Genomic DNA, 18,403 nt, shown 5'->3' with positions numbered 1-18,403 from the left:
TTGGTCATCAATGACAAAAGGTAAAGGATATATTGTTAAAAACAACGTTTAAGTTTGCTATAGATTGTTACTGGAGTAACACTGAGGGAGGAGGAAACCAATTACATCGCGTTTCAGGTATACGCAACAACGGGACAAAGTAAAGACTACATGCCACCTTACATACAGTTTACGCATGGTATAGAATTGCTTAGTCGTCATTTTCAACTTCTTTAGCATATTCGTCAGGAGTTGTCTTAATTTGTTAGAACTGTCTTTGAAAGTATACCACCTTGAACTTTGACAAGTTTGAAACGAGGTCTGACAATAGTAGTTTTATCTTCTGCTTGCAGTCTGTACATTTTGCCATGTTTGCCTAAAACTTCATAATATTCTCTTGTATACTTTCTTCTATTTTTACGAACACGAACGTGAGTACCTGTCGAGTTCCCATTGTTGTCATAGTCAATAGTATTTTCATATGGGTCGCGTTTAGGTATTTCTATTTTTACTTTGTCACCTTTCTTAAGTTTGAAGCCTGGCATTCTTTCTTGTTTGTCTCTTTTGACTAAACTATTAAATATATAGTCTTTCTCTAAGTCAGGGTTGTTTTTCATTTCTTCGGGGGAGTGGTTTCCCAAACCTTTTTGTTTACGGCTATTGTAAATATTTAAAACTTGTCTCATCTTTGCCATGGAGAAGTGTCTATACTTGTCGTCATATGACATTTCATTTGCTTCACCACCTTGTGGTTGGTTTAAGTCTCTTAAGATTTTTATACAACTGTCAATGACACAAGAGCAGAATGGTTTTGGTCGACAATGAAATATTGGTTTACATTTTTTGAACGCAGATAGTTTTTAATATCGTCTGATTTGAAAGAACTTTCACAGTCAGATGTCAGTTTTGTTGGATGGTATTTGTCAACGAAGATTGTCAAAGCAGTTTTCACATCTAAAATATTTTTGGACCATAATGTATGGCTTCACAGTATCTTGTGTTTTGACCGACAAATATTAGCCAGTATGGTGGTCCATCTTCTCTATACCTCGGAATGTTTTCCAAGATATCCATAAACCAAGCATTTGGTGTTGAACTAAAGATTTTTACCATGAGTGCTTTCTTTGTTGCCTTAGAAACATACGGGTCCTTGTTTGAATTCGTCATTTTTAACCCATAAGAAATGGGTTTATTTGGCGCATTAGCAGGAGTCGCATCTAGATTTTTACCCGCAGTGGAACACTAGCCAGAGGTGCATTTGGAATTGGAAGGAAGATTTTGAGTACATTAGGTATACTGAAAGAGAAAGCACAACCTATTATACAAACTGTACAGAAAGGTTGGGAGGTAGCACGAGATGCAGCAAATCTTATTCCAAATCCTGAAACAAGAGGAAAAGTTCAAGGATGGATGGACAATGTAGGAAGACAAGCAGGAAACTACTATAACAAAGCAAATGACTACTATAACCAAGCAGGGCACTATATGGACCAAGGTGAAAGATTCTTTAACAGAGGATATAACCATGCACAACAGTGGGTAAACAACAACCAACCTCAACCGCCTCAAACGTGGGGAATGTAAAATTTTTTACTGAGATGAAATGAACAATACAGCATTGAGACAAATGGTTCAAGATGGATTTGTCGGCTTCCAGCAGTTACACAACCACGTGTTTGTCAAGTTCTTCCTATACCTCAGGAAGTTTTAGACGACTTAAAAAACCTCAACAACCAGTGAAAACAAACCAAACTAAAATTTTTTACTGAGATGAAATGACCGAAGAAGTTGAAACGGTTAGATTTGACACCACAAACAAAAAGTTCAGAACCATTGTCAAAACCTGTCAAAGAACTTACAGATGAAGAGAAAATTCAATAATAGAAAGTGCAGGTCTGGAAATACAAACCCTAACTACAAAGTCACTTTTCATAAAAATGGAACGGCTAGTATCTCAAAAAAGAAACAGACTCTCACAAATAAAATATTGAAGTCTGAAGGAACTAAAGAGACAACAGATGGAAAAGTTTACTTCACTGACCAACAGTTCATTATAGAACATCTCATTGACTTAGAGTCGAAATATTCTAAACTTTACAAACAAACACAAAAAGTTGAAAGGAAAACAGAAACAAATGGCATATGACATTTATGAAGATGTTGACGACACAACTGAACCAGCAAGTGAGGTAAAGTCAGATGAACCGAAAAGTGACGAAAAACCAATAGAAGAAGAAAAACCAAAAACTGAAGATAAACCAAAACCAAAGTTTAGTTTGGAGACTAAACCAAGTCAACCTTCATTAGCTGGTATGGGTTGGCGTCAAAGACTTATGGTAGCCGGTGGTTATGTAAAGTAAAGAGAAAACATTTTTTTATTTTTATAAAAATGCCCCCATATAGAATGGATAGAAGGTCTGCTAGAATAAAAGCAGAGTTAGAAAGATATGGTTGGAAAGTTTCGAAGAAGTTTAAATATAGGAAGGGAAGACCCATAAAAGTCTATGACAAACTGGCTGGTCTGACCTACGAAATGGACCTAGAAACAGCACGCGCAAATTATCCAAACAGATTAGAGAGGTTAGAAGAAGAGCGTCTTATGAACATGCCTTTCAATGTTAGTGAGCCACAGGTTGAAGGACACGACGGCTTTGCCAGATTCTACTGGAAACATGACGAACAATTGCATCCTTTGAGACGGAAAAAAGGAAAAGGTGAAGACGCACATGCTCCAATGGAAAGAACAAGATATGCATATGAGAAGTACCGTGAAGTTAGAAGTAAAATTACTTCTGGCCGAACCTTTACAGTAAACTTTGACGAAGGAAAGAACAAAGAAGGCTTCATGGGAGTACTTGCTGCAATTCAAGACGGAAATAAGAAAGGACACAATCTCAGACTAACCGTAAAAGATTTGGATGGTCATATTTACTATGCACATGGCAATGTCACAACAGCCGCACAACTTCTTGACGCTTTCAAGACTACAAAGAGAGAACAAATGTTTGACTCCGACTCAGATATTTTGAATGCAATTGAAGGAATTGCAAGCGTGAAGTTCGAATGGTTACAACCTAACCCTCAAGCAGTCAGACAACATGCTGGGTATTTCCCGTTCAGAAATAAGTCTGACATTAACCTGACAAGGTATGGAATTTACAATTCCATTGAAACAATTGTCAATGAACCTTGTATTCTCACATGTCTCAGGAACTCTGGTCTTGTTACAGATGAGAAAATGAAGTATCTTGAGTCATGTGTGAAGACAAGGTACATTCTCAGAAGTCAATTGACAAAAATTGCACCGTTGGCAAATGTGAATATCCGAGTCAACATTCCGACTGAGAAAGGTTCTTCACATGACGACTATGTTGTTGACTTCAAATTGCCATGGTTGAAGATTGTACTTGTCCACAACCACTTCATGTTGAACGAAAGTCTTACAAACCCATTGTTCGGAAAAGGCAAGTGCAACATTGTCAGAGCTGTTAACATTCTTTTCGAGAAAGGTTTGTTGGAACCAATTCCAGATGACAAGCTGACAGAAACTTTTGTACCAAAAGACGAAACAAACTTTTCATTGTTAGCAAGACCAAAAGTTGTTCCAGACAAAGTTATAGCACAAAAGAAGTACACAGTTCCAAAAGGAGTTGGATTGTTCGGATACCAACCTGAACCAGAAGAACTTCCAATGAGGTTGCAAGAACTTCAAGATGCTATAAACAAACTTCCATTGAGACATCCAATCGACGTCAAATTGTATTGGAGAGCATCAGAGTTAGGTCAGAAGGTTTTATATGAAACAGGTTGCTTTGACGATGTTTATGAGATAACAGGAGAAGTTTCTCAAAAGATAAGAGACTCACTTGAATTTCCACGAACTGGGCCGATTGGTTGCGACAAGTTCGACTCATATGAAAAAATATACTATGTCGACCTTAACGCTGCGTACATGAGGTTTGTCCAATATATTCCGACTGGAATTCCAAACGAAAAAGGTGAGTTCCCGGGAAAGAACTATACAGTTGGAAAAGTCATACAACAACTATATGATATTAGGAAAGCTTCAAACCCCAAACTTGCAATGACACTCAAATTGCTTATGAATTCGACATGGGGGTATTCCATTAAGAAACCTCAAAAGATGAAGAGTAAACACTATGAGAAGGTCGACAACTTTGTTGAAAGGTTTTCTCCTTTTGTTTTGAAATACGAGTTCACCGAAGGTCAAAATGGCTTAGTAACCACAGTAAAACCTATTGTCGAACATTGGTCTTATCCTCAGTTCGCAAAGGCAGTCCTTGACAACTACAACAAATTCTTCTCCGAGGTCAAATCGAAAGTGAAGGTATACTATGAGAACATCGATGCACTCATGACGAACGAGGAAGGCTATAACAAACTCATTGAAATGGGAATGGTCGGTGAAAAGATGGGCTTTTTTAAGCTAGACAAGGTATTTTCCGAAGTTCATGTCCTCTCCAAGCGTAAGTACTGGGGTATACTTGAAGACGGCACAGAAATAAAACATTGCATGAAATAAAAACATTGCATGAAATAAAAACGTTTTTAAAACAGTATATTTTTACATATATTAAATGCTTCAGGTTGAAAAACAAAGAACAAAAGTAGCAGATACAAAACCGTTAGACTATATCTTTACAAATGCTGGTAGAAATATTTCAGATGAAGAAATTTCATCCCGATCTTACAGGTTTGACTATCCAATTCGTTGGCTTCAAAGTCCTTCAGATGCAAAGGCAATAGGATTTAGAAGAGTTTTGTTTTCAAATAGAACTAACGCGTTTATGTTCGCAGTATATTTTCACGGTCAGTATAAAGGTTCTGATGGTCTAATAGAAAAATTTGACGAAATGAAAATCTTTACAATTCGTTCAGACGAAAGTCTTGAAAAAACTCTAAATGACTTTCAAACTCAAATAAACAAATACTACTGGGAATTTCAAGAAAAAATACCACTCTTTACTAAATGGAACATACTATCTGAAGCTAGAATACGACAAGATGAACTCCACAGTTTCATTTCAAAAGATTGAAATTAACCCTCCAAGAGATACAGAGTTTTTATATTGGGGAGTAGACAAACGTTCTTGGGCACAATTTCTTCGGTTACTAAACCAGAACGAACCATTACCACCAGATGGTCCATTTAAATTTATACTCCACCAGCAGATTTGACAGTTTATAGAAACGTGTTTGACCCTCAAAATGTCATGTGTCATGCAAGTTTCAGTTCAAGCAACAACAGTTTTCTGTGTATCGGTAAGGACTTTTATGACTTTGCTTCTAAATTCTACGAACCACCTAGTAACAGTTTCTCTGACTTTCAAGTTTGGTTCACAACAAACGGTGTGCAGCATATAATACCATTATACTATGACTTTTATCTCGAATTGTCTTTCATATACAACTACGGAAAAGTGCTGAAAAAGTATTGAAAAATATATTTTAGGTGGAACCAAAAATGGCTCGACCTCAAAACAAGCATTTTGTGAAGAATATACCACCCCGCGGAATTCCGCGGGGTGCTTTTTATACAAAATTCAACAGGTGAATTTTCATGAATTTCCTTAAGATAGAAAAAGTGAGTTAAAATGAGATTTTTATCGTTGTGGTCCGACGGTTAAGCCACAAACGAATGTCCGACGGTTAAGCCACAAACGAATGTCCGACGTCCCACCAAAAAATATTTTTTATTTTTATTGTAAGAACAGATATGACAGTCGAAGCAAAAACGTTCACGAACAAATCTAATGGCGAAACATTCACAAAAGGCACTTACAACGGTATTGAAGTCTTACGTAGAGACAAGGATGGTTATATAAATGTAACAAATATGTGTCAGCAGTTTAGGAAAGACTTTAGAAGGTTGTTGGAAAATAAGTCCTGGGAAGAGTATTTTAAGGCATTTTGTGAAGAATATACCAACCCGCGGAATTCCGCGGGTTGCTTTTTATACAATGTTAATGCAGGAATTCCCGATGAAATCAAACAGGTTAGAGGAATGTATGTAGACCCAAGACTCGTAAACTATATAGCAATGTGGGCTTCTCCAAAATATTGCATAGCAGTTGGAAAAATTCTGGACTCCATAGACAAGAAAGTTCATGAGAAATTAGATGAAGAAGAACTTGAAGATACAGTAGAGAATGCAAAACCTTTGTTCGAACAAGAAGTTAGAAAAATGCGTTTAAAACAAATAGAACATGAACATGAGATATGTTCTGGTTATAGAGACTCTCCATACGAACTAGACCAATGGGAACAAGAAGATTTAAAGAGAGAATTTAGAGAATATGAACTCGCTAAAGTTTCATTAGAAGCTGCAGAAGAGAGGTTAAAAGTTTGGGGTCGTTTTGTACAAAAATATTGTGAGTAAATGAACCATTTTATTTTTATTGAATTCGGCAAAAATATATTTTAGGTTAGATGGTTTTTAGGTGTCACTACGTCACCAGGTCACTCGGTCACTCGGTTAAACGAACTTCTCTGAAAAAGTGTGACAACATGACATTTTGACAACAACACAGGAAATAAACTTCATCGTATATGTTTTGTATAAAAACCACCCGCCGGAATTCCGCGGGGTGGTATATTCTTCACGAAATGCTTGTTTTGTTGAGACTTCTTCGTAAATGTTTTGTATAAAAAGCACCCGCCGGAATTCCGCGGGGTGGTATATTCTTCACGAAATGCTTGTTTTGTCAAGACTTCATCGTCAATGTTTTGTATAAAAAGCACCCGCCGGAATTCCGGCAGGTGGTATATTCTTCACGAAATGCTTGTTTTGTTGAGACTTCATCGTATATGTTTTGTATAAAAAGCAACCGCCGGAATTCCGCGGGGTGGTATATTCTTCACGAAATGCTTGTTTTGAGGTCGAGCCATTTTTGGCTCCACCGTAGAAAACACACAAAACTCTTGAATTCGGCAAAAATATATTTTAGATCTAACCAGGTCCCTCGGTCCCCAGGTCCCTCGGTCAAATGAACTTCTCTGAAAAAGTGTGACAACATGACATTTTGACAACAACACAGGAAATAAACTTCATCGTATATGTTTTGTATAAAAACCACCCGCCGGAATTCCGCGGGGTGGTATATTCTTCACGAAATGCTTGTTTTGTTGAGACTTCTTCGTAAATGTTTTGTATAAAAAGCACCCGCCGGAATTCCGCGGGGTGGTATATTCTTCACGAAATGCTTGTTTTGTTGAGACTTCATCGTATATGTTTTGTATAAAAAGCAACCCGCGGAATTCCGCGGGGTGGTATATTCTTCACGAAATGCTTGTTTTGTTGAGACTTCATCGTCAATGTTTTGTATAAAAAGCAACCGCCGGAATTCCGGCGGTTGGTATATTCTTCACGAAATGCTTGTTTTGAGGTCGAGCCATTTTTGGCTCCACCGTAGAAAACACACAAAACTCATTTTTGTCTGATTTACGCTCATTGACGAAGAAGTCTCAACAAAACATATACGAAGAAGTCTATTTCCTGGACTGTTGTCAAAATGTCATGTTGTCACCATTTTCAAAAAAATGTTAGTTGACCGAGGGACCTGGTTAGATCTAAATATATTTTTGCTGAGTAAAATGACCAAATTTCATGAATTTCCTCATATGTTTGCTACCCCGACTTTTTTCGGCCTTGCATAAAACTCTATGAAATCATGAAAAAATGACCAAATTTCATGATATAACTGTATTTTTTTGACGAAGTGAACTTTTACTCTTCGTAAAAAAAATCCCTGAAATCATGAAAAAATGACCAAATTTCATGAATTTCCTCATATGTTTGCGACCCTCGGAAAACCGAGGAACGAGATTCCGTACGAAAATCGCAAGAATTTGCGACCGGTGGAAAACCGCGGGTCGAGATTCCGTACGAAAATCGTGAAAAAAACTCATGAAAATCGTGAAAAAATGCTACCCTCGAAAAACCGAGGATAGAGATTCCGTACGAAAATCGTGAAAAAAACTCATGAAAATCGTGAAAAATTGCGAGTAGGGGGAAAATCCTGGTCGCCTAAAACTCATGAAAATCGTAAAAATTTGCGACCCCTGTAAAAACCGTAGTCGCCTAAAACTCATGAAAATCGTAAAAAAATGCGAGTAGGGAAAAAACCGGGGTCGCCTAAAACTCATGAAAATCGTGAAAAAATGACCAAATTTCATGATATAACTGTATTTTTTTGACGAAGAGAACTTTGACACTTCGTCAAAAAAACTCTATGAAATCATATCTTTTATACAAGATAAAAAAACAGCGTTAGTTTTATTTTTTTTTTATTTTTTTATTTTGTATGTAAGAACAGGAAATGACAAGCACTGAGTTTGAAACAGTTAAAAAGATAGACAATGACACCAAAGTGGTTAGAATTGGTGATTTAAACGTAAGATACTCAAAGAAATACAAAAAATATTCTTTGTCAGACATTTTAACACTATCTGAAGGAAAGAAAGCACACGACTGGGTTAAAAATGCTTCAACTCAGAAAATTTTGACAAAAAATCCTGAGCTTATGATATCGGTAAGATTCTATGGAACAAGAGCATATCTTATAGACAAAAGTCTTATACCAGTAGTTTTGTTCTGGATTGACCCAGTTGTTGGATATAATTTCATAACATATGGTTCATTCGATACGGAACGTTGCAGTGAAGGCTTACTTTACATCGTTCAGAAACCGAAGGACTTCAATACAAAGAGATATAAGATAGGAAGAACATTTAATATAACTCAAAGATATGACAGTATAGTCAATAGAGTTAAGGTTGCGTTTGTTAACGATATGAGAGCTGCTGAAACAGAACTACTTGAAAAGTTTGAGAAAATGTATGGTGCTCCCACGAGAGGTAAAGAAACGTTTGAAGTAGATGAGATCGACAAAGCTATAAAAGTATTTGACGAAGTTGCTGAAAAATACATGTAAAGCGTTTATTTTTGGTCTTTTATACAAGATAGAAAATAACGCTAATTTTATTTTTTTTATTTTTTTTATTTTGTATGTAAGAACAGAAATGTCAACAACAGAGAACACAACAACTGCTATCGTTCATGAAGATATAAATGAAGAATACGAGTGGGTTCAGTATAACAAACAGTTACGTCTCATTCGTTCGGTCAAAGATGACATGTACCAAATGCAAAGTATTTTGACAGCATGTTTTGCTCCAGATACCAAACATACAGACGATTGGTTCAAAAACCAAAGCACACAAGAACTTTTGAGCGAAGCACAGCGAGACAGACTTTTTTCGGGGTCGCCAAAACTCTATGAAAATCGTAAAAATTTGCCAAATGGTTTGAGAGGTTGGTATGTACATAGACTTCTTGTAAATAATGTGGCACAATGGGCTTCAGCTCGCTATGCTTGGTATATTTGCAGACTTCTTGACGAACTTCATAGACAAGAACGTGAAGAGCTAGAGAACAAGCTTGAAGCAAAAGACAAAAACATACAGAAAAGAATACCACGTTCGGTACCAAAAGGAAAGGAAAAGAACTATAAGTATATGATTTACACTGAAGAGATGGAAAATGAAGAAGACAGAGATATGGTTATGTTGCATTTAGTCAGAAGAAACAACAAAAGCTTTTACGACTTAGCTAAGATTTACAAATCTGACAGAAATTGGTTCTATCGCGAAAACTTACCGATTTCAATGACACCAAATGAAGATGTTAAACAGATAGTTCAAGATACGTTACCTCAAAACACTATGATATGAAAGGTTGTACAATACTTACATTCAAAGAAGATTTGCCGCTACTGAAAGAAAAGATAACAGAGTATTTTGACAACTTCAAACAAGCAGAGTAAATGAACCATTTATTTTTCAAGCTTGACACCAAAGATGGCTCAGGTAGCTCTAGATGGTAAATTGTCTTGTCCGAGTCCTTCTGGCATTCCGAGTCCTTCCTTCCAACAGGAAAAGTTTTTCCTTCCAACAGGAAAAAATTTCCTTCCAACAGGAAAAGTTTTTCCTTCCAACAGGAAAAAATTTTCCTTCCACAGGAAAAATTTTCCAGTTGTCCGTCCGTAAACCATTCAAATTTTCGAAAATTGAGAACTTTTTGGCCGACCTTCAGGAAAAATTTTTCTTTCCGACAGGAAAAATTTTTCTTTCCGACAGGAAAAATTTTTCTTTCCGACAGGAAAAGTTTTTCTTTCCGACAGGAAAAGTTTTTCTTTCCGACAGGAAAAGTCCTTCCTTCCGACAGGACACAAACGGATGACTGACGTACCACCAACCGAGTCCATTCCAAAGCCAGAAGAACCGACAGCCCCAGCACCACAACAGACTAAGACTCAAACACTTACATTTTTACGCTTGACTTTTTACAATTTGAACTTTGTTTGCGTAGATGTGAATTCTGAAAGAAGTATGAGGGTCTTGTATGACTTTGTACTTCTCCCATAGTTCATGTCTGTCAAACTTACCTGCCATGGACTCTTTCATAAGTTCCATGAAATCGTCTTCGGACAATCCGGGGAAAAGTATGATATCAGTAAGTATTCTCTTTACATCCTTACTTAAACTCTTTGCTGTCTGTACACAAATGACAACTGAAATGTTAAAGTGTCTGAGCTTCTTAAGAATTCGACACATGTCTTGTTCTCTGTTCTTTAACAAAGGATGAGAAGCAAAGTCATCTAAGATAAGAAGACATCTGTGAGGGTAAGTCTTCCAATCGTAAGATTGCAATTTCTTCGAAAGTATTCTATCTCTTTCTGTTTGTTTCTGAAGTGTTTCTTCTCTAATATTCTCTGCATTTCCTCATTTGGGTCTTTAAACTTAGAATTTATATACTCATTTATAGCATTGTACTTCAAAACTCTTCTTTGGTACTTCTTTATCCAATCTAACAACTCAGTATCTTTATACATACTAACTTAGACTTTTTTATAATATCTTTGAACGAATTGACGGTTTGGTCAAATTGACCCGAAGTACTACAAATGACTACTAACTCATAGAATGGGTTCTTCTCATCTAGTTCTTGTTGTTGTGCAGCCATTTTAAGATAAGTGAAAGTCTTACCCGACCCAGGTGGTGCAATTAGACCTGTTATACCATTCTGAGCAAATAGAACTTGTCATGTATGGGTTTTATCTGAGCATTTTCCAACTTCCTCTTGTTCTTGTTTAAAACATTCTCAAATTTCTTGTCAATGTCAGCAAACTTTTTTTCTAACATATTTTTAGAAAAAAAAATTTTTATCTTTTAGAAAATGTCTAGCGATTTCGCTATCTATATTCGAGACAAGCTTTTCGACAGCAAAACATCTGTCGACCATAAAATCTTACATAGTGTAAACAAGAAAGGTGAATTTGTTCTAAAGTTCTGTTTCTGGGAATATGACAAGAACCATAAAACCTTAAGCAGAGAGTCTTAAAATTTGTCAATGACAGACTTGTTGACAGAGATGACGCCTCTTGGAGAGATGAAGTCCAACAAAACTTCTTAGAATGCAAAGAAGACACATGCGCTGTTCTTGAAAATGAAATAGAAAACAGAATAGAAGAGCTATTAAATGACAAAGCACTTTTACAAAATATGGTTCTGAGAAGTTTGACATAACTCCACCAGAGAAGAAGAAGAAAGAAAAGAAAGAAAAGAAAGTAGAAGAAGAGAAGAAAGAACCAGAGCCAGAGAAAAAGAAATTTGACATGTAAAAATAAAATTTTATTTTTAGAACATTTCTGGGTCAATGTCAATGTTCTCTTCCTCTTTAGGAGCAAACACCGGCTTAGACTCTAAAATCTTTTTACCCAATTTACCTTGAACTTCAACTATCTTAGACTCATAATATTCATAGTCGTCTGCTTTCTTTGGTTCATAAGGTATAACAAGTTTGTATGCTTTGCCTTCTTTAAGGTTTGAAAACCTTCTGTCAAAACTTTCTTTGACTGTTAACAAACCTTCTATGTCTAAGTCTTCAAATTTCGCACCATTTTTAGTCACAATAGCAAACTTAACTGGTTCGATGTTCCAAACTTTGTCAAATGTAGACTTTTCAAAATGGTAGAAGTAAACATTCAAATATGTGAATGGGTCTAGTTCTTCTTTAAGTCCTGACATGTACTTGTTGACTGAGATGAATTTCGTCATCTTTTCTATCGGATAAAAAAAATATTTTTTTTAAAATTTACTCAGAAAAATTTTTCTTTGTATATACACCATTCTGTACGTCTAAAAGACTTTTGACATTTGCCAAGAATGTTCGTTTAGACGCTGTCATATAACCATACTCTTGACAATATTGTTTATACGAATCGTACAATGACCTTTCATCTAAACACTCAAAGTCAGTTTCATCTATGAACAGTTCATATACACTCTTGTTTGCTTCTAACAATGTTTGTCTCTCTTCGGTATGTGGAATTTGTCTTGGATTGAACTTTGAAATATCTAATGTCATGAAATATGAGAACAAGTGGTTGTAAAAGTCAGATGTTAAAGTTTCTGCTAAGTCGTCAAAATATTCTGTATCTTGCATATGAGCTTCTGACGTTCTGACAACTACATATCTTCTGTCAGAACTTTCTAACTTCATCGGAACGGCGTTGTTTGAAACCATGACGAAGTTTGCAACATTTTCACAAACTCTTTGGTCTTTATATTTCTTTCAACAACTCCAACTTTGTCTGTTATAAGACTCTTCAAAGCATCTGAGTTCAAAACTTTTGTTGTATCTATACTTTGAAGTTCGTTACATACTATAAGTTTCATATTCTCTATTGAAGAGTTAAATTTACCGCAGATGTTTTCTAAGTTTGTCATATTCGGGTTCGAATAGCCCTCTAACAGTTTGCATAAGATATCTGTAAAGAAAGTGTTCTTACCTGTTCCTTGTTTTCCAATTACAATGAGAGCAGTTTCATTTTTAGCACTTGGATGTTGTAAGATGTTTGCAAACCAACATAAGATATACTCATAGACTCTTTCGTTTCCATTGCATATAATTTCTTTGACATGGTCTAACCAAGCTTCTATAACATTTTCTTTCCATTCTACTTGTTCGTATTTATATCCAGTGAAGATAGAATAGAAGTTTGGAGATGGTGTATAGAACTTTATACCACGAACTGAAAAAATCTTCTAACTTTGACAATAAGATATCCCAAGCATCTAACATCTTCATACCAACTTGTACGACTTTTATTTTCTTAAGTTTCTGTTACATTCTTGTTCTGAAACTATTGTCGCTCTTGGTTTGTTAAAGACAACATCCCATTCTTCATGACATAACATTCTGGGGCAGAGTCGACATAAATGACTAAACGTTTCAAATTCTCGACTGCTTTGTTATAGTCTCGAAATGGACACATATTTCTGAAGCTTGGAAGTCATAAAAATCTGAAACGTCTATTCTGTACATTTTTATAAAAATAAAAAAAAATATTTTTTTTATTCTTGAGCTATTTGTTGTTCTTGACTTTGTTGTTGCATTTGTTCCATTTGTTGCATTTGTTGTTCTTGAGCTATTTGTTGTTGAAGTTGTTCTTGTAGTACAATACTTTCACCAGTTGCATCTTCCAATTCGAAACTTTCTGCCGTCATTGACAAATACATAGGACATAAAAGTTTTACAGGAACAAAGTTTGCGTCAACTAAGGTTAAGTTTATGTTTGCTAAAGTGTTTGAGTTCACTAAAGCTGAAAACTCTGCATTCGAATGAACAATAGGCAAACCAGCAGAGAAAGTGTTGTTTATACGCATGAGTATCTTTTGGTCATAGTAGTTTCTGTCGACATTCGAATAGCACTTTGAACCTAAGTTTGAAACAATATATAAAATAGGTGTACTTAAAGTCAATGGAACAGACATTCCTTGTATGACACCTTTTCCTGTTATAGGAAACTGTTGGTAGTAAAAACCAGATATAAGTTTTGTATTATAGCTCATATCGTTTATACTAAACTCAGTCGGACATCCAAACATAATGAAACCTGCTCTAGTTGCAGCACATGTTACATCCGTCCTTAAAGTATTAAATAAGTCAACAAAACCTGTTGGTGGTATATCTGAGTAAGTATCTTCAAAGGAGTATTTTTTACCATTCACAACAACAAAGTCTTCTGGTGTCAAAAGAGCAAAACAGGCTTTAGTCGTCATCGTGTTTAAGGTCAGTTTACAATATCGTCCTTGAGGACTTTGTAAGTTTGTTGTTATAGAATTATATGACTCAGGGTTTTTAGTCGTAATAGTATAAACCACTATGTCTTCTGCCATTTACTTAGCAAACAAACTTTAATGAAATGTTGTGGTCGTCAAATATTTTTATGACGTCTGGGAAACTATATTTTAAGTTCAACGTTTCACCTCCTTTCATAACGTATATCTTGTCAATGACATTATATGAAACACCACAGCAAGCAATGTCGGTTCTATTTCTTTGATGTTTATATCGTCTGCCTCTGTCAAAAGTTTCAATAGTTCTTTCAAAACTTCATGAGGTGCGATGACATATGAGTTCACTTTTACAGGGTTGTGCTCAACCAAGTTTAACATTATACCCAAAGCCTGACAAATCTTCTCCTGAGTTTTAAGTTTGTCTTTAAGTTGTTGGTAGTCGTTTCGAATATCTGCAACAGAACTTAAGTCTCTGCTAACTTCAGGGTATGTTGGTTCTTTTACAGGAACTATTGTTATACCATCTTCGTCTTCGTATGGTTTCCCCACTTCAACATCTCTTTCTTTGACATTGACAACAACACTTTGACTGTTTGTTTGAGTTGGTGAATTTAACTTCACATCTGCCACCGCCATTAAACCTTTTGAAACACTTACGCTTCTATTTTTCGGAAATGACATTTTACTTAGAATAAAAAGATGGACGTATTTGAGTATCTCTTCGAATTGAAGCAGAACAAAGTTTACACACACAAACAATACAAGTTCATTGACAGAGTAGTTCTTTACACAAACAATGGAAAATGTTATAGAATAGCAGTCTTTGCTGAACCAAAATATTTTCATAAAGCAAAGAAAGTTGGTATAACCGAGATGGTGAAAGTTCTTGACGTTGACAAAAATATAACAACAAAACTGACCGATATTTCTAAAGGTAAGTTTTTAATACAATATTATATCAAAACTGGCGTACTGTCAATATTTGACGGAGAGAAGTCAGTTCAAGAACAACTTACTGACCTGCTGCCAAAATCTGCTCGATGGAAGCTGTCGTTATACCAATCTGAGGAGCCCCAGCAGGTTTCATCGAACGAATCTTCAAAAGAGCATCTTCCGTGAAAAGTGCTATTGGTTTTGTAAACTTCTTTGCTTTCAATTCATCTGGACCGTCTCTGTCACCAGTATATTGTATTTGAACTGTACCAACAGTTGAAATACCACCCATAAAGTCTTCTGAGTCAGCAAATGGAATGCCAAGCCAAAAGTTTGAACGGTCTCCATTTGTATATTGAGTTTTTTGACCTCCTGTATGAGTCCATACTTTCACATATGGCATAATAGAACTTTGCATTTCAGGGTTAATGGTTGTTGTGAAGTTGTTGTTAAAGTTCATAGCATCTAATGTCAAGTTGTATGACCTCATATCCTCAACTGTAGAATATTCTTCTCTTGGATAGTATTTGCCATCTATGTTTATATGATATTTAATACCGGGGTTGTAGAAACAAGAATAGTCATTTATAGTTCGTCTGAACAGTACAAACATAGTATCTGCATGTTTCATTGCAGTTGTTAAGGCAATATCTGTTCTTGCACCTGGGTCAGCACTTTGGTTTCCAACTTCACCTGCAAAGTCTTTGACAGATATTTGGTGTATAGGGAACATAAGTGGAACTGCAATATATTTGGCAGCTAAAGCATTTGAAATATCTGGGTCCAACATATAGACTGCAAGTCTGCTTTCTATTCTCTTGCATTCAAATTTTTCGCATGTGAACTTAACTGGGTCCCAAGCAGTTCCAGCAGCATTGAAGTAGTAGTTTACTTCAGTGTTGAGGTTTGAGAAACCAAAGTCTAAGTCAACTTTGTCTTTGCAAAAGTCACAGAACTTGGCTCCACCAGTTCCAGCTACAGTAAGAGTGAATGGGTCTTGTGTTGGTGCAATGACTAAGTTATTTTTGCTTGGAGTAAGTTCGATAGAAATTTTTCCTGCCCAGTTTGGCAAGTATCTTAAAAACCTGAAGATGAGGAAAGATGACAAAGGAACTCTAAGTTTCAATTTTACTTTGGTTACTGCTGCTGCAGTTTGTCCAGAAAGGTCAACATAAACTCCTGGAACGTTAGGGTCAAGTCTTCTTATTTTCTCAATAGTTGCATACTGGTCTGTTTGTTCTCTAGCTTGTGGTTGTACTGAGTTTCTCAAAGCGAACCATTCATAGTTTGCCCATGTTACTGTTTGAACTAAGTCAGAGTTAGAATATATCTTATATCCCATGAAAACTTCTGGAGCATATTGGTATCCGACATAGAAAATTCCATTGCAACCTTTCTTGTCAGACAACTTGGCAGAAGGTTTTATTTCAATGTCTTGTTCCACGTATAAGAAAGAGTTGTCAATAGAAATAATATGAAACCTGTCGCAAGCAATATCTACTGTTGTTGAAGAACCTTCTCCAAACTCACCTACGTTTCCATAAGAAACAGCAGTTGTATATTCGTAAGTTCCAGGAACTATTTCTGACCTTCTAATGGCATTGTCGCATTCGTTATACCATTCGGAAACATTTCCATTCATGGCATCCAAAACTGTTGGTGTTATATTCTGAGCGGCGTACATTTCATATGGGTAAAAATATAGAATAGTTGGATTTATATGTCATAATAGAACCCACGTGGACCAAGCTTTACTTTCTTCCTGACTGAGTTTTTAACTCTTCTTTTTCCTTCATTGCCACTACTTTCACTAGATGAAGTTACTTCTTCACTACTTTCACTTTGTTCTACTCTTCTTCTTTGGTGTCGCTTTTGGTAACTTGCCCTCTGCTTCAAGTTGTTGCATCTTTGCCTCATGTTCACCTAGTATGTTGTAAATTTCCCATGTCCTTTTTGCCTTTGGGCTCTGGTCGCCCATCTCAGATAACCTATATCCTAGAAAGAGTTTGTCATAGTTTGTATTTGAGTCTTTGCGTATTGTTTGCATGACTCTGTCCTGAGTTTCCGGTTCAAGCTCTTCAAACAGTGCCTGTCCATATGGAATAAGCTCGTTTCCAAATATATGTTTTTGTAGCCATTCTGGTTTTCTTTCCATGTTACCAACTATATCTTTTGTGAATGGGAAAGCTTTTACCCAATCTTTCAGTCTTGCGTCGTTTATTTCTGTAGTTGGTTTTATTTTGTCAAGGAACATGTTTTTCAATACTAACATTTCATTTGGTACTGTCCATTTGAGTTTTCTTAAATATTCATCCCTTCTCAGTTCATCGTCTGCAAAGTAAGTTTTTATGACATTTTGTAAACTTTCGTTTGCAAGGTCATGTACAATAGGTTCTCTTCCTTCTCCCTCCCTAACTTTCTTTCTAAACTCTTCACCAAATATACCATCTCTATGGTTCTGTGTAGTTCTTTGAGATAAATGTTCTAGAACGTCAGGTGTTATATTTCCATCAGCCATGTTCATTTCATACTGGTCCAAAATATCTGCATGTTTCATATCTTTCAATGGCATTAAAGCCGCGCTTAAAATACCAGCTATATCTCGTTCACCATTGACTTCCATTGCGTCTACAACTTCTTGGAATTGTGGTTGTAAGTTTATGAACCACCTATCCGGGTTAGCTTTATGGCCCCATCTCATTGTAGTTCCATCGTCTGCAGAAACAAAAGTAGGTTTGTTTCCATCTTGGTTAGGTTCTGAATGAACTTTAAACAATGTTTCATTTCTATATGTTTTCTTGAAATTTAACCTTTTATTTTCACCGAGTTCATCCGAAGATTGAACGTTAAATGCTCGTAAGTAAAAAGGGTTGTTGTATTTGTGTACATTTTCTTTCAGTGCTTCCATTCTATGCTGAATATTTTCATCTGGTGTTGGAGTCTTTTGTATGTCGGCAAACATTTTTCGATATTCTTCTACTATGTCAGCCGAATTTTTTTTAGACTCTTGGAAATATTCCATATTCTCCGCATACTCTTGTTGAGGGTCAAGATTTTTCGGCTGTTCCAAATCTTCATCTAGTTCTGTGAAGTTAGTTTCCAAAGGAGTGACTTGTTCGTTTCCTTCAGGCTCTTCTAGCTGTTGTTGCTGAACTATTTCTTCCATGTCTGGTTGTATCTGAACTTCTTCCTGTGGAGTTTCTTGTACCTCATCTGCTGGCATTTCATATATTCCGAGACCGTTTTCAACAAGTTCCCTTTCTAAGTCATCCGGACTCATAAACCTTTCTTCTTTCGTTCCGTCTCTATTTTTTACGCGTTTCATGAA

At 36.1% G+C, this 18,403-nt stretch overlaps 10 protein-coding genes and 4 pseudogenes across 14 annotated transcripts, besides 1 other annotated feature; 8 read left to right on the top strand and 6 right to left on the bottom strand.

Annotated features, from left to right (window-relative positions):
* Positions 1–17,833: part of a mobile genetic element that runs on past the window's edge.
* Positions 1,163–1,563, top strand: TVAGG3_1026000 (annotated as a pseudogene). Its single transcript has one exon. A coding segment is annotated over exon 1 (401 nt).
* Positions 1,755–2,339, top strand: TVAGG3_1025990 (annotated as a pseudogene). Its single transcript has one exon. A coding segment is annotated over exon 1 (585 nt).
* TVAGG3_1025980 (DNA/RNA polymerases family) lies at positions 2,384–4,522 on the top strand (the record flags this gene model as incomplete). Its single annotated transcript, XM_051255001.1, has 1 exon — positions 2,384–4,522. One exon carries the CDS (start codon positions 2,384–2,386, stop codon positions 4,520–4,522), a length of 2,139 nt encoding a protein of 712 aa, XP_051080575.1.
* On the top strand, positions 4,578–5,438 carry TVAGG3_1025970 (annotated as a pseudogene). The gene has a single exon. A coding segment is annotated over exon 1 (861 nt).
* Positions 5,717–6,336, top strand: TVAGG3_1025960 (uncharacterized protein; the record flags this gene model as incomplete). The annotated part of the gene is made up of 1 exon (XM_051255000.1): positions 5,717–6,336. A coding segment is annotated over one exon (620 nt), but the record flags the coding sequence as incomplete, so codon positions are not given.
* TVAGG3_1025950 (organellar and viral DNA polymerase type B) lies at positions 8,319–8,933 on the top strand (the record flags this gene model as incomplete). The annotated part of the gene is made up of 1 exon (XM_051254999.1): positions 8,319–8,933. The coding sequence occupies one exon, from the start codon at positions 8,319–8,321 to the stop codon at positions 8,931–8,933; it is 615 nt and encodes a 204-aa protein (XP_051080573.1).
* Positions 9,022–9,727, top strand: TVAGG3_1025940 (KilA, N-terminal/APSES-type HTH, DNA-binding family; the record flags this gene model as incomplete). The annotated part of the gene is made up of 1 exon (XM_051254998.1): positions 9,022–9,727. A coding segment is annotated over one exon (706 nt), but the record flags the coding sequence as incomplete, so codon positions are not given.
* TVAGG3_1025930 (uncharacterized protein) lies at positions 10,237–10,425 on the top strand (the record flags this gene model as incomplete). Its single annotated transcript, XM_051254997.1, has 1 exon — positions 10,237–10,425. One exon carries the CDS (start codon positions 10,237–10,239, stop codon positions 10,423–10,425), a length of 189 nt encoding a protein of 62 aa, XP_051080571.1.
* TVAGG3_1025920 (protein of unknown function, DUF4108 family) lies at positions 11,698–12,117 on the bottom strand (the record flags this gene model as incomplete). Its single annotated transcript, XM_051254996.1, has 1 exon — positions 11,698–12,117. The coding sequence occupies one exon, from the start codon at positions 12,115–12,117 to the stop codon at positions 11,698–11,700; it is 420 nt and encodes a 139-aa protein (XP_051080570.1).
* Positions 12,519–13,387, bottom strand: TVAGG3_1025910 (annotated as a pseudogene). Its single transcript has one exon. A coding segment is annotated over exon 1 (869 nt).
* Positions 13,417–14,241, bottom strand: TVAGG3_1025900 (uncharacterized protein; the record flags this gene model as incomplete). The annotated part of the gene is made up of 1 exon (XM_051254995.1): positions 13,417–14,241. The coding sequence occupies one exon, from the start codon at positions 14,239–14,241 to the stop codon at positions 13,417–13,419; it is 825 nt and encodes a 274-aa protein (XP_051080569.1).
* TVAGG3_1025890 (protein of unknown function, DUF4106 family) lies at positions 14,451–14,778 on the bottom strand (the record flags this gene model as incomplete). The annotated part of the gene is made up of 1 exon (XM_051254994.1): positions 14,451–14,778. A coding segment is annotated over one exon (328 nt), but the record flags the coding sequence as incomplete, so codon positions are not given.
* On the bottom strand, positions 15,155–15,565 carry TVAGG3_1025880 (protein of unknown function, DUF4106 family; the record flags this gene model as incomplete). The annotated part of the gene is made up of 1 exon (XM_051254993.1): positions 15,155–15,565. The coding sequence occupies one exon, from the start codon at positions 15,563–15,565 to the stop codon at positions 15,155–15,157; it is 411 nt and encodes a 136-aa protein (XP_051080567.1).
* TVAGG3_1025870 (uncharacterized protein) lies at positions 16,310–16,759 on the bottom strand (the record flags this gene model as incomplete). Its single annotated transcript, XM_051254992.1, has 1 exon — positions 16,310–16,759. A coding segment is annotated over one exon (450 nt), but the record flags the coding sequence as incomplete, so codon positions are not given.
* Positions 17,834–18,403: the final 570 nt, after the last annotated feature.

The sequence above is a fragment of the Trichomonas vaginalis genome, chromosome I (genome assembly GCF_026262505.1).
Source record: "Trichomonas vaginalis G3 chromosome I, whole genome shotgun sequence".
Classification (NCBI taxonomy): Eukaryota; Parabasalia; order Trichomonadida; family Trichomonadidae; genus Trichomonas; species Trichomonas vaginalis.
Note: the sequence above shows the minus strand (reverse complement) of the source record. Positions and strands in the feature narration are given on the sequence as shown.